Raw genomic sequence first — 12,853 nt, 5'->3', positions numbered from 1 at the left:
GGAAGTATTTTCTTAGGTTGATGGGTATTTCTTTTGTTAATCTAAACTGTGATATATTTAGGTTTTCATATTGAATTCGATTTTGGTGATTTTTTATTCTTTTGGTTCTATATATTTTATCTCAAGCCTATATTGTTAGGTGTCTATGGGAGTCGAGATTGACTTGAATTTGCCCGAAGAAGATGTTGATGGTGTGAGTCAAGATAACACTAATATATTTAAGAGTGCAAGCTTTATTAATGAAGACACAGACTTTAGTGAAATGGAATTCCATTCAGATGACAAGCCGTATGAATTTTATTCAGAGTATGCTAAACAAAAAGGATTTGCTGCCTCAAAGGTATCTTGTCGTCTGTCAAAGACATCCGGAGAATGGATTGATACAAAATTTGCTTGTACGAGGTATGGGGAAAAACGAAAATCTGATGCTATTAACTCACGGCCTTGCTTGAAAATAGATTGCAAAGCAAGCTTGGAAGTCAAAAGAAGGTATGATGGAAAATGGTTTGTTTGTAATTTTGTCAGAGAGCATAACCATGATCTCTATCCATAGCATATACACTACTTTCCAAGTAATAGAAGAATCAACAGTGCCGACAAGTATAATATTAATGCTTTGCATTCAGTTGGAGTGAAGCCAAGTAAAATTTTTGCTGCAATGGCCAAACAATACGGAGGATATGAGAAAATTGGGTTTTTAGAAAAAGATCTAGATAAGGAACGTCGTTTGGCACTAGAATCCGGGGATGCTAAGGCAATGCTTGAGCTTTTCATGAGAATGCAAGAAGAGAATCCTAACTTTTTTTATGCAATGGATTTGGATGAAGAACAACGTTTGGTAAATGTGTTTTGGGTCGATGCAAAAGGCCGAGAAGACTACAAAATTTTTGGTGATGTCATTTCGTTTGATACAACATATATCACCAACAAATATAAGATGCCTTTCGCTCCTTTTATTGGAGTGAATAATCATTCTTAGTCTACATTACTTGGATGTGCACTACTTGTGGATGAAACTACTTGTACATTTGTTTGGTTAATGAAGACATGGATTAGAGCTATGGGTGGGAAAGCTCCTAGTGCTATACTAACTGACCAAGATCAAGCTATGAAAGCAGCCATTGCGGAGGTTTTCTCAAATGCTCGTCATCGTTTTAGTTTATGGCATATATTGAGAAAGATCCCTCAAAAGCTTGGTGAAGTTTTGAGAAAGCATGGAAATTTTATGGGAGTGTTTAATAATTGCATCTACAATTCATGGACAGTAAAGGACTTTGAGCAAAAATGGCAGAATATGGTTGAAGTGTTTGAGCTTGATAACAATGAGTGGATTAAATCTTTGTTCGAAGACCGCAAGTTTTAGGTTCCCACTTACATGAGAGATGCATTTTTTGCTGGAATGTCTACAACTCAGAGATATGAAAGTATCAAATCTTTCTTTGATAAATATGTAAACAAGAAGACTACATTGAAAGAGTTTGTTGAGAAATACAAGGTGGCTTTACAAGATAGAGAAGAAGCAGCAACCCATGCAGATTTTAAGACATTACATAAAGAGCCTACTTTAAAATCTCCATCACCTTTTGAGAAGCAAATGTCAGTTATTTACACACATGAAATTTTTAGGAAGTTTCAACTGCAAGTTTTAGGAGTATCGGCATGTTATCCTATAAAAGAAAAGGAGGAAAGTATGAAAAATACTTTTAAAGTTCAAGATTTTGAAAAGAAGCAAGATTTTGTAGTCGTCTTTGATGGAAGAAAATATGAAGTCTGTTGTGTATGTCGGCTGTTTGAATATAGTGGGTTTCTTTGTAGGCATGCAATAGCTGTGCTGCAATCTTCTGGTGTTTTTAGAATTCCAAGTCATTACATATTAAAACGATGGACAAAAGATGCAAGGAATGGATACACCAGTAGACATATGTCAAAAGAAGTTGACCCCAAAAAACAGCATTTCAATGACTTGTTTCGAAAAGCCAATAAATTGATTGAAGAGGGGTCATTATCTCAAGAGAGTTATGATATTGTAAATCATGCATTGGAGAAAGCCTTGAAACAATGTGCAAGCATAAATCATTCTCTCAATAGCACATCATATGATTTTCACAGCGTTGATAAAGAGAATGTTAATAATAATGTGTTGTGTGATATCAATGTGCTTGATCCAAGAGTCTCAAATACAAAAGGAGCCCCGAAAAGGGTGAAGAATCAGAACTCGAATGGTAAAAAATATAACAAGAAGCCAAAGAAGATATGCTCTAAATTTTTTTCCTGTACATAAGACATATATTGATCTACTTCCTCATATTGTCATTGCCTATCTATTAAATATACTTTCATCTTTTTTCGTAGGCACAAGCAAATCTTGGACTATCTAATGATGGGATAGAAAGCTCCTTGCCAAGACAAGTACAATATATTAGTTTTCTTTTGGAATTACCTTTAGATGCATATATAACATATACATGTCAAGGTGTTTTTTTTATGTATAGGAACATGAAAGGACCTGCCCCGAATTTTTCGAAATCCGAGGCGAACCCTCTGGAATTCCCGACATCAACCCCGATGCCAGGCCCACTTACTAAAGACCGAGACTTCCTGCCGAAATTTCGGCAGGGTCTCCTCTATAAATTGGACATTTTCCAAAATTTCAACCTGCATAAAAACGAATTTAATATCCACAACTGGCAGCATGCACAATATAATTTCATGCAATTTACACAAACGGCCTTCGGCCTTCCAATAATTCTCAACTACTACCAAACCCACTAAACAAACAATTCATGCCTTAAACAAGGCAAACAATTCAAATATAAATTATGACTAACATTTAGTTTGCGACTGCACCTAATAACCTTAGGCTGCCTACGTACCCTCCTCGAGAGATCAAGTCACACGTAGTTCTTCCATAAAACCCAATTCCACACATAGGCGATACCTTATTTCATTTCTCTGTATTTCACATAATCTCTCCATACGCCGGTACAACCAACGTCACGTATGGGGTCTGTCAACAAGCCGGATAACCTACGCCACGTGCGACTATGCCATATTATCATAATATCTCCCTATACGCCGGTACAACCAATGCCACGTATGGGGTCTGTCTCAACACCGGATAACCTACGCCACGCGAGACCTGCACATCATATCACATCTCCCCATACGCCGGTACAACCAACGCCACGTATGAGGTCTGTCGACACGCCGGATAACCTACGCCACGTGCGACCTCAACACAATATACATAATCTCCCCATACGCCGGTACAACCAACGCCACGTATGGGGTCTGTTCGCACGCCGGATAACCTACGCCACGTAGGACCTAACTTTCACTTGGTGGTACTTGTAGTGTAACCAAAATCCGGGGAGGTACCTAAGGTAGTGCGTATAACACTCCAAACTGACATTCTAGACTCTTTTGTACCCTTGTACAAACATATATAATTATATTAATCCTAATATTGTGTAACCCTCCACAATGGTCTAGCACCCGATAATCCCCCATGGAAATGTGAGATTACTCCGAGAGACTCGCGGTCAACTAAGGGTCAAACGGACCTGCGGGGCCCACGACCTCCATATTCTGATCCGAAAGTCCCTATGGGTTTTATAAGGTATAGGACACTCGTCCTGCAAGTTTGGTTCAGATCGGACGGTCGGATCGCTCACGATCGCACGATCTGACAGTTAATATAAAATATAAACTTTATTTTACTATTCGGAACATCCGGGGCTCCAATTCACAATCCGTGAATTCCTACACGATCCTAGAAATACCTAGATTAACATATATTAAATTTGGGACCATCCAACCGTCCCACCCTATCGAACCCGGATAACGCACAATATGCTTTCGTCCGTTCGATAGTCAAACGACGTCCAAATTGAGATTCGCGAAATCCTACGCACTCGTGACAACCTAAGGATCTCATCGAGACATAGTGCCACTTTTTCTACAGTGCCCACGCGCCACCGCACGTGTCGGCAGGGCGTGGGTGCCCAAAGCGATAAAGCTTCGCCGGAAAATCTCAAAACCACGGCTCCAAACTCCTACCCTAGGTATAACACCCTATTTGGAGCCATTTTTGTTCTTGGACCTACCCCAAAAACTGACCGGAAGCTGCCGGAATCGCGATCCCAAAACCGGCCGAATTTCAATTCGAAAATCGAATTGGCTACGCTAAGAATCGATCCAATCCTACCCAACCATCAGCTAGAGCATACAAAAGGGATGAATTTCCATTCCTTGATCGCCAGAAATGGCGGCCGGAGGAGGGAGATCGGAGCCGGCGAAGTTCGAGCGAAAACCGGGAGAAAATCGCCATTTTCCGGCGGCTGAAGCGGCGGCCGATGTCGAGGGAGGGCTGGGTCGTGACGCCGAGGTCGAGCCGGTCCTTTTGGCACCTGTCTCGTTCGCAGCCGCTGCCGGTGGCCGAAGATACGAGGAGAGAGAGAGAGACCGACGGGAGAGAAAGAGAGAGAGAGCTCGCGGGAGAGAGAGCGAGAGAGAGAGAGAGAGAGAGAGAGAGAGAGAGAGAGAGAGAGAGAGAGAGAGAGAGAGAAAATCTGATTTTTATAAAAAATCCCATTTTGAAATAATTACGATTGTGTCACTGGGTTTCTTTTGACCATATCTCTCTCGTTACAACTCCGATTCGAGCCCACTACGTGTCTATGAACTCGTCTCAGTATGACCTATCCAAAAATACTAGTCACTGCCCCAAACTCTCTCCGATTAAGAATATAACCAAAATGCCCTTAAATAATTAAATAATTTAAATAAGGGTTAAATTTGGAGTCGGGGTGTTACAGAACAAGCACACATAAGGAATGATGCTTCTGATAACTACAAGGATACTCATGAATGCTTGCAACAAATAGTAAGTATACCATAGGTGATACACAAATTCTTCTTTTCAGCACTTAATAATCATAACCTTCTATTGAATTTTATCACTTATGAATAAATCTTGTTTTTCTTTGATATGTTATAGGATGAATATGAGACTCTTGAAGGGCATAATGGAATGAAAGTAAATATGGACTGGATGGTAGTTAATATTGTCATATATGATTTATTTGTGTTTATTACTAATATATTTGTATTAATTAAGGTGCATATCTACTGCATGTAATAGGAAAATTATAATTTGTGGACCTCAGACATGCATGAATATTTTGCTGGTCAAGCTACACAAGATGGTATTGTTATAAGAACTTTTTATTTATTTATTTATAGAATTTTAAAAAGAAAAAAATTTATAAGAACTTTGTTTGTGCTTGTTTGACCAACTGAATTTGTGGTAATAGGAACAGTTGATACATATTAGAGAAGAGTTGCATGTGAAGTCTGGGAAGATGAGTAGTGAAGTTGTATACCTTTGAAGAAGAGAAGTGAAGTGAAGTCTGGGAAGATTAATCATTTTGTTTCTACTACTACTAGATTCTGGAAATTTTTTGGGAAGACTTTAATATTGTATAAAGATTTCACTATTTGGTGTTTTGTAACCATTGCTAATATTAAAATGTGTTGTTTTGTTTCTACTCAGATTTGGGGGATATTTTAGTTTATTTAGTAGTATAAGAAATGCAATCAAGCAATTTCCTTCAGGAAAAAAAAAAGTTAGTCTATAAACTCTGTACAATTGGGGTGCTTACGGATTTGAAGGACTTTTTTTTTCCTATCTAAACCCTTTGTGTTAAAAAAAATGAACATTACTTATTTTTTTAAAACGCATACATTTTCTTTATTTTTTTTTATAAAAAAACTGACATTAAAAAAAATAAATAATATGATGGTAAAAAAGTTGTGAATTTTTTTGGGATAAATTGAATATATTTAATAAGGGTAAATTTGGAAAGCAAAAGTTAGCTTGTATAATATATTAATGAAATTATTTTAAGTGCAAAGAGAATGACACATGTCAAGAAAAAGGTTACAGAAAAGGTTGCTAGCATTTCCCTTTATTTATTATTTAAAAAGTTGGTGCACCGTAGACGTAATTCCCATTCCAACTTCTATTCCTATTCCAAGTCCAATTCGGGTTACTGCTTCTCCATATAACCAAACAACCCAGTTAGAAATATTTCTCCGATTTTCGTGCCAAACAAGCCATAAAACTCAGGCCCAGATATATCCACCCACACACAAGATCACACAAACACTCTCTCTCTCTTGGTCTCTTTGCTTTTCGTCTACCATACTTCCTGATCTCTGAAATCTCCACCATGGCTCACCCAGCCGAATCGTCCGACTCGTAAGTCAACCCACTGCCATTATATTCCAAAATCCACCATCAATTTTTTGTTTTTTGTTTTAAAGTAATAATTTTTATGTATTGAAGTTTGTTTTTTCAATTTTTTTTATTTTTGTAAATCTTCAGTTTTGATTGTGGATTTCATGGTTTTCCAGGAAGAAGAAGGACTTCTCGACCGCGATTTTGGAGCGGAAGAAGTCGCCGAACCGTCTCGTCGTGGATGAGGCTATAAACGATGACAACTCTGTCGTTTCGATGCATCCAGAGACCATGGAAAAGCTCCAGCTTTTCCGTGGCGACACTATCCTCATCAAGGTATTTTTTTGCTAATAGAAAATTATTGATTTGTTATTGGTAGCTTGTCAATATATTTTTATAAATAAAGTATCACGCTAGGGCTTTGTTAGGATAAGGTTTTAGGGCATTTAATTTTGCATAACCCGTATTTTCTTTGAAACTACTTACCTTAGATTCAGAAATTGCAACTGTGTTTAAAAACCGTAGTTGGGTTGCTTTGTGTACTCATTGGTTTGGAAGGTCAAGCTTTCGAATTATAAAAAGTAAAGGTTATCAAATTTGCATAATCTGAACTTGTTTGATGCATGGCAGCATGAAGCCAATAAATGCTTATTACATTGGTATTATACAACGGGAGCCTACCCAAGTTGTTTGACATTGTTTTTTTTTTTTTTTTTTGTTTTTTTAATTTGCAGTTGTTTTGATTTGTTTATGTGTTGTTTATTTAATTATCCGTAATTGAGTTTTCAGGGGAAGAAACGGAAGGACACAATCTGCATTGCACTTGCTGATGACACCTGTGAAGAGCCAAGAATCAGGATGAACAAGGTTGTCAGATCGAATTTGAGGGTTCGACTTGGAGATGTTGTGTCTGTACACCAATGCCCTGATGTGAAGTATGGGAAACGTGTTCACATTCTGCCTATTGATGACTCCATAGAAGGAGTTACTGGAAATCTCTTTGATGCCTTTTTGAAACGTGAGTTCTTGACCTATTTTGCTAGTCATTATTTCCTTTTGAAATTGTTATTGACTTAGGGATCATCCTAGAGTTTCTGCAACTTTTGCTTTCCCAGGGTCATTCTGGGGATGGTTGGTCTGGGAAGAGGTTAATGGCTTCGCTCATTTGTTTTTATTCCTTTCTGTAGCCCTTTCTATAAGTTCTTATCTCAAATTTGCAGAAATAGTTTGGCTTTTCTTTGGATTGCTTTCCATTCCATGTTATCTGTGCATGCCATTCATGGAGAATCTGAAAGGCTTCTGCAAATGATTTTCGCTGTCTGGACATGCTTTCTAGTGTCTGGCTTTTTTGTTTAGGATAGGATTATATTCCTTTAGGCTAAATTTCTTTCAATTTATTTTTGAGACTTGACATTAAAACTTGGCTTGCTCTATACCTTTGTTTTGTCTGCAGCTTACTTCTTGGAAGCTTATCGCCCTGTGAGGAAAGGAGATCTGTTCCTTGTCAGAGGAGGAATGAGAAGTGTAGAGTTCAAGGTTATTGAAACAGACCCAGGAGAATATTGTGTGGTTGCCCCAGACACTGAGATCTTCTGTGAGGGGGAACCAGTGAAAAGGGAGGATGAGGAAAGGTTGGATGAAGTTGGTTATGATGATGTGGGTGGTGTTCGGAAGCAGATGGCTCAAATCCGTGAGTTAGTTGAGCTGCCACTGAGGCATCCTCAACTGTTTAAATCTATTGGTGTGAAACCACCAAAAGGAATTCTACTTTATGGACCCCCGGGTTCAGGAAAGACATTAATAGCCAGAGCTGTTGCCAATGAAACTGGTGCTTTTTTCTTTTGCATTAATGGGCCAGAGATTATGTCTAAATTGGCTGGAGAGAGTGAGAGCAATCTCAGAAAGGCATTTGAAGAAGCGGAGAAGAATGCCCCATCAATCATCTTTATTGATGAGCTTGATTCAATTGCTCCTAAGAGGGAGAAGACACACGGTGAGGTCGAAAGGCGGATTGTTTCTCAACTTTTGACTCTGATGGACGGATTGAAATCTAGAGCTCACGTTATTGTTATTGGTGCTACAAATCGTCCAAACAGTATTGACTCGGCTTTGAGAAGGTTTGGTAGGTTTGATAGGGAGATAGACATTGGTGTTCCTGATGAAGTTGGGCGTCTTGAAGTTCTTCGCATTCACACCAAGAACATGAAACTCTCTGATGATGTAAGTTGAACCTGTTCTTTTTCTCTAAGTTTGTTTTAAAGGTAAAGCATGTACTGTATCTGGAATAGATGATGACAGTTTTGGTTCCCTAACATTAACTGGATCCGTTTAAACAAGCTAGTGACACCATAAGTTATCCTATAAACCAAAAGGAAACTCTAAGTTATACGTGTTACATATGATTACTAAAGCATAGGTTTGATGGACCATACTGTAAGTTTGAAAAATCTGGTTATGTGTTCGCAAAGTTGGCCTGTATCATTTGTAAAAGTTTCTTTCTTAAATGCCAATCTGGTTTATGTTGTTCATTCTTTATCTTCCTTCAGCTGTTATAAATTATGCTTCCTGCTGTTCAGGTTGATTTAGAGAGGATTTCCAAAGATACACATGGGTATGTTGGTGCTGACCTTGCTGCTCTCTGCACTGAAGCTGCACTCCAATGCATTAGGGAGAAGATGGATGTGATTGACTTGGAAGATGAAACCATTGATGCAGAGATACTCAACTCAATGGCTGTAACAAATGAGCACTTCCAGACTGCTCTAGGAACAAGCAATCCATCTGCTTTGCGCGAAACGGTGAGTGTTATTCGGCTTGGATTCCATCCAGTGTTGTATAGAATTATCATTTTATATTTTTGAGATATGATTTTTTTTTTAATCTTTCTTTCTATTCTTTGATTTGGGTCAGGTTGTTGAAGTTCCCAATGTTAGTTGGGAGGATATTGGAGGCCTTGAAAATGTCAAGCGGGAGCTACAAGAGGTAATAATTTTTATTTTTTAGGTATTCTGTTTATATCTTGTATTTTTTTTTCCTTCTCTGCTTAGTGCTTACAACCAAGTCTTTTTTGTCTCTGCCTTGTTTTCTCGAAGACTGTTCAATATCCTGTTGAGCACCCAGAGAAGTTTGAGAAATTTGGCATGTCACCTTCTAAAGGGGTCCTTTTCTATGGACCCCCAGGATGTGGGAAAACTCTTTTGGCCAAGGCAATCGCAAATGAATGTCAAGCTAACTTCATCAGTATCAAAGGCCCTGAACTACTCACCATGTGGTTTGGTGAGAGTGAAGCCAATGTTCGAGAAATCTTTGACAAGGCTCGTGCATCTGCACCATGTGTCCTTTTCTTTGATGAGCTTGATTCCATTGCTACACAGGTCAGTTTTATCGTTTATTGACTTTTATTTGCTTTTAACTGTGCTCGTATGATTTTCATACATTAAAGTCATCTGAAATTTGAACTGCAAATTTGGTTCCACTTGCTTATTAGTTTGTGTAGGAGAAGTGTTTGCTTCAATATAATTGAATAGCAGAATAGTAGTAATTTAACCTTGTTAGGATGCCCATAATTTGCTTTAGTTTCCTTTTGATTTGTTGATTTTACTTCACACTGATTGTTGCAGAGAGGAAGCAGTTCTGGGGATGCAGGGGGTGCTGCTGATCGGGTTCTTAACCAACTCCTGACTGAAATGGATGGCATGACAGCAAAAAAGACGGTTTTCATTATTGGGGCCACAAACCGACCTGACATCATTGACCCAGCACTTCTCCGACCTGGCCGTCTTGATCAATTGATTTATATTCCTCTTCCTGATGAAGAATCGCGTTTCCAAATCTTTAAATCCTGCTTGAGAAAATCACCTGTCTCAAAAGATGTTGATTTGAGAGCATTGGCCAGGTATACACAGGGCTTCAGTGGGGCTGATATCACAGAGATCTGCCAGCGGTCCTGCAAGTATGCCATAAGAGAAAATATTGAGAAGGTATCTCCTCATTTGTCCTTGTTACTTCTTCACCTTCCTAATATTCCTCATTTATATTGGTCATAAACGTTGATAGCTTAAATTTTCATGATTGTACCTTTCCTCTTGACCAAATGTGAAGTACAAACTTGTTCTCGCATGAATAACTGAACCTGGCTGCTTAACCAAGTTATTTCTCGAAACTACAAGCTCTGCTTGTTCAGAGCTGTTAACTTGGAACCTTACCAATTTGACTTTCAAGCCTTGCATATCTGATTTCATTGTGCTTCTCTTTTGCCTGTAGCGATTAGGGGCTTTATATGGCAATATTTTTATGCAAAAAGTGAATGGCTTTGAACAGGATGGTTCCATTTGATGAAACATGCAAATCTCTCTGGTTCGCATCCCAAAACTTGGGATGTGGTTATCTAGCCTTGTAGACATGGATTGACACTGCATGTAACATAAATTCTGCACAAGTTCTATACATCATTAACGCATGATGTGATTGCAGGATATAGAGCGGGAGAGGAGGAGAGGGGAGAATCCGGATTCTATGGATGAGGACATCGATGACGAAGTGGCAGAGATTAAAGCTGCTCATTTTGAGGAGTCAATGAAATATGCTCGTAGGAGTGTCAGCGATGCAGATATTCGCAAATATCAGACCTTTGCTCAGACCTTGCAGCAGTCCAGGGGTTTCGGAACTGAGTTTAGGTTTGCTGATAACCAAACTGGGGCAACTGGTGCTGATCCATTCGCAACTTCTGCTGGTGGGGCTGACGAAGATGATTTGTATAGTTAATATTTATTTATATATGCATGGTTTCGGGTGACATTTGTGTCTACTGATATGCTTTTGTCTGCTCCTCGTGCCACCCTGGAGGAAGCCTTTCCTTTTCATAGTTATGCCTAGTCTTCTGTGTATTAAAGAGTTTGTGGGGTTTGCTAGGATGACATGCTGTTTCAAGTTTCATATGCTGTTAATCAATTTCTATCAATCAATGGATGGATGGATTGAAAAAGGCCACTTACTATATTCATGGAATTTGTTATGTTTAAATATTAAAGTTGTCTGTACTGGATGAAGTCGAGTTAGATGCTACTGGTTTTGCTTTGTTGTTCCTCTTCAGATGGGACGGATTGCGACTTGGAGCGGTGAGTATAGAGCCCGCTGCTTCTGGCTTGCCTACTTGACTTTGGTCTATAGATGATCTATGGTGGATTGGGAGGGTAGTTTTAATCTCAGCTCTAAATTATTTTGGAGTGGCTGGATTTTGTGGAATTACCCGAGCCTTCACCTAATGGACAAAAGAAACTGAAATAATGCAAGAATTGTAGGTATTTTATATAGATCAAATTGCAGATGATGTGATTTTGCTTTACGCCGGCTTCAAGTCAGGTGCATGACTTCTCACCCTTTTGAGATGGGCCAGGTTTTAGTGCCTGGTGTCATGGATGATGACTCTCAAAAATTAAGAGAAATGTCGGAAATTGGTCACCAGTTTTTAACCACGATGTAAACAGAGTCTCACTATTCACGTGAAATGAACTTTTTATTTATTTATTATAAAAGAATTCATATGAAATTTTTGCTGGAGATTCAAAGCCAGCCAAATATTTGCCTTTTGCATTCTATGATCAAAACGTAGGATAGCTGTATAAAAATAAAGAAAAGAAAAATGGCGCATGGGAGAATCTTAGGTTCAAAAACTACTTGATATGGGTGAAAAATAAACGTAATAAATTAAATAAACCACTTTTCATTTAATCATCATGACTCAAAAATATACTTAACCCTTATACGTTTCTCAATTCCATCCCTTTTTAAGAATCTTCGTAAGTACCAGTTATATAAAATCACTCTCACAATACGCGAGTAAATTCACCATAAAATAGTGAGACTCACGTGCATATTATGAGAGACACTTTGTAATATGTATAATCCGCACATACAATCCATTAATCCACCACTCATAAAACGCGGAAATCATATGCAAAACACCACTTGCATCCTTTTCCCAGTCTTCCCCATCAAGGTTTCTTGGAGCGCATAGAAGAACAGCCTTGGCCAAGTGCGTGATAGTTCACATACCGGCTTGGAGCAGAGGCATGCCTAAACCCTTTTGGCAAGCAACCATTCACTTCCCTCCCATGAAAAACTTGTTGCTTGTGATTCAAGTCCTGAGGCTTCATGCTCACATAGTGATCTAGCCCCTCCGTGACCAAAGGCCTCACCATCGTGCTCGGGGCGCTAGACGGGATGTTTCTTGCAGCCAAAGAGACGTCAAAACAAGGAAAGAAGAGCAGGGAATATATGAGGGCAATGCAAAGAATATAGGAGGACATGTCTGAAATATGTTTTGAGTGAGGGTTTTTTGGGTTTGTGAGGAATGTAATGTAAATTTGAGGGTTGGGTTGAGGATGCGAGGGGTTTATATGGGGTTTTATTTATGGGGCTAGTGTTGCGAAAAAGGAGGTGAAATTGAAAAGGGGTCTTAAATGGGCTCGTGAGTAGCTGAACAAGGCAGAGGGTGCACAGCTCATCGCTAGCAAATTCAAATGCAAATATTAGTTTTGGGGTTGTGGTGGTGGTGATGAGTATGACTGATGATATGATATGAGTAGTTGTGTGGTGGGTGTTTTTTTAGAC

General features: G+C 38.9%; 1 protein-coding gene across 1 annotated transcript; it reads left to right on the top strand.

Moving 5' to 3' along the window:
• LOC18774257 (cell division cycle protein 48 homolog) lies at positions 6,027-11,298 on the top strand. Its single transcript, XM_007208017.2, has 9 exons — positions 6,027-6,262; positions 6,418-6,577; positions 7,031-7,259; positions 7,695-8,461; positions 8,818-9,039; positions 9,152-9,223; positions 9,334-9,615; positions 9,862-10,221; positions 10,715-11,298. Exons 1-9 carry the CDS (start codon positions 6,234-6,236, stop codon positions 11,003-11,005), a joined length of 2,412 nt encoding a protein of 803 aa, XP_007208079.1. The 5' UTR covers positions 6,027-6,233; the 3' UTR covers positions 11,006-11,298.

This window comes from Prunus persica, chromosome G6 (assembly GCF_000346465.2).
Source record: "Prunus persica cultivar Lovell chromosome G6, Prunus_persica_NCBIv2, whole genome shotgun sequence".
Taxonomy (NCBI): domain Eukaryota; kingdom Viridiplantae; phylum Streptophyta; class Magnoliopsida; order Rosales; family Rosaceae; genus Prunus; species Prunus persica.
This window is presented reverse-complemented; position numbering and strand designations above follow the sequence as displayed.

Bases quoted from the DNA above. Each gene is read 5' to 3' on its own strand.
- LOC18774257 (XM_007208017.2), top strand. From the start codon at position 6,234: ATGGCTCACCCAGCCGAATCGTCCGACTC. The intron at 9,224-9,333 runs GTAATAATTTTT...GTTTTCTCGAAG, and splicing joins TCAAGCGGGAGCTACAAGAG to ACTGTTCAATATCCTGTTGA. The intron at 9,616-9,861 runs GTCAGTTTTATC...TGATTGTTGCAG, and splicing joins TTGATTCCATTGCTACACAG to AGAGGAAGCAGTTCTGGGGA.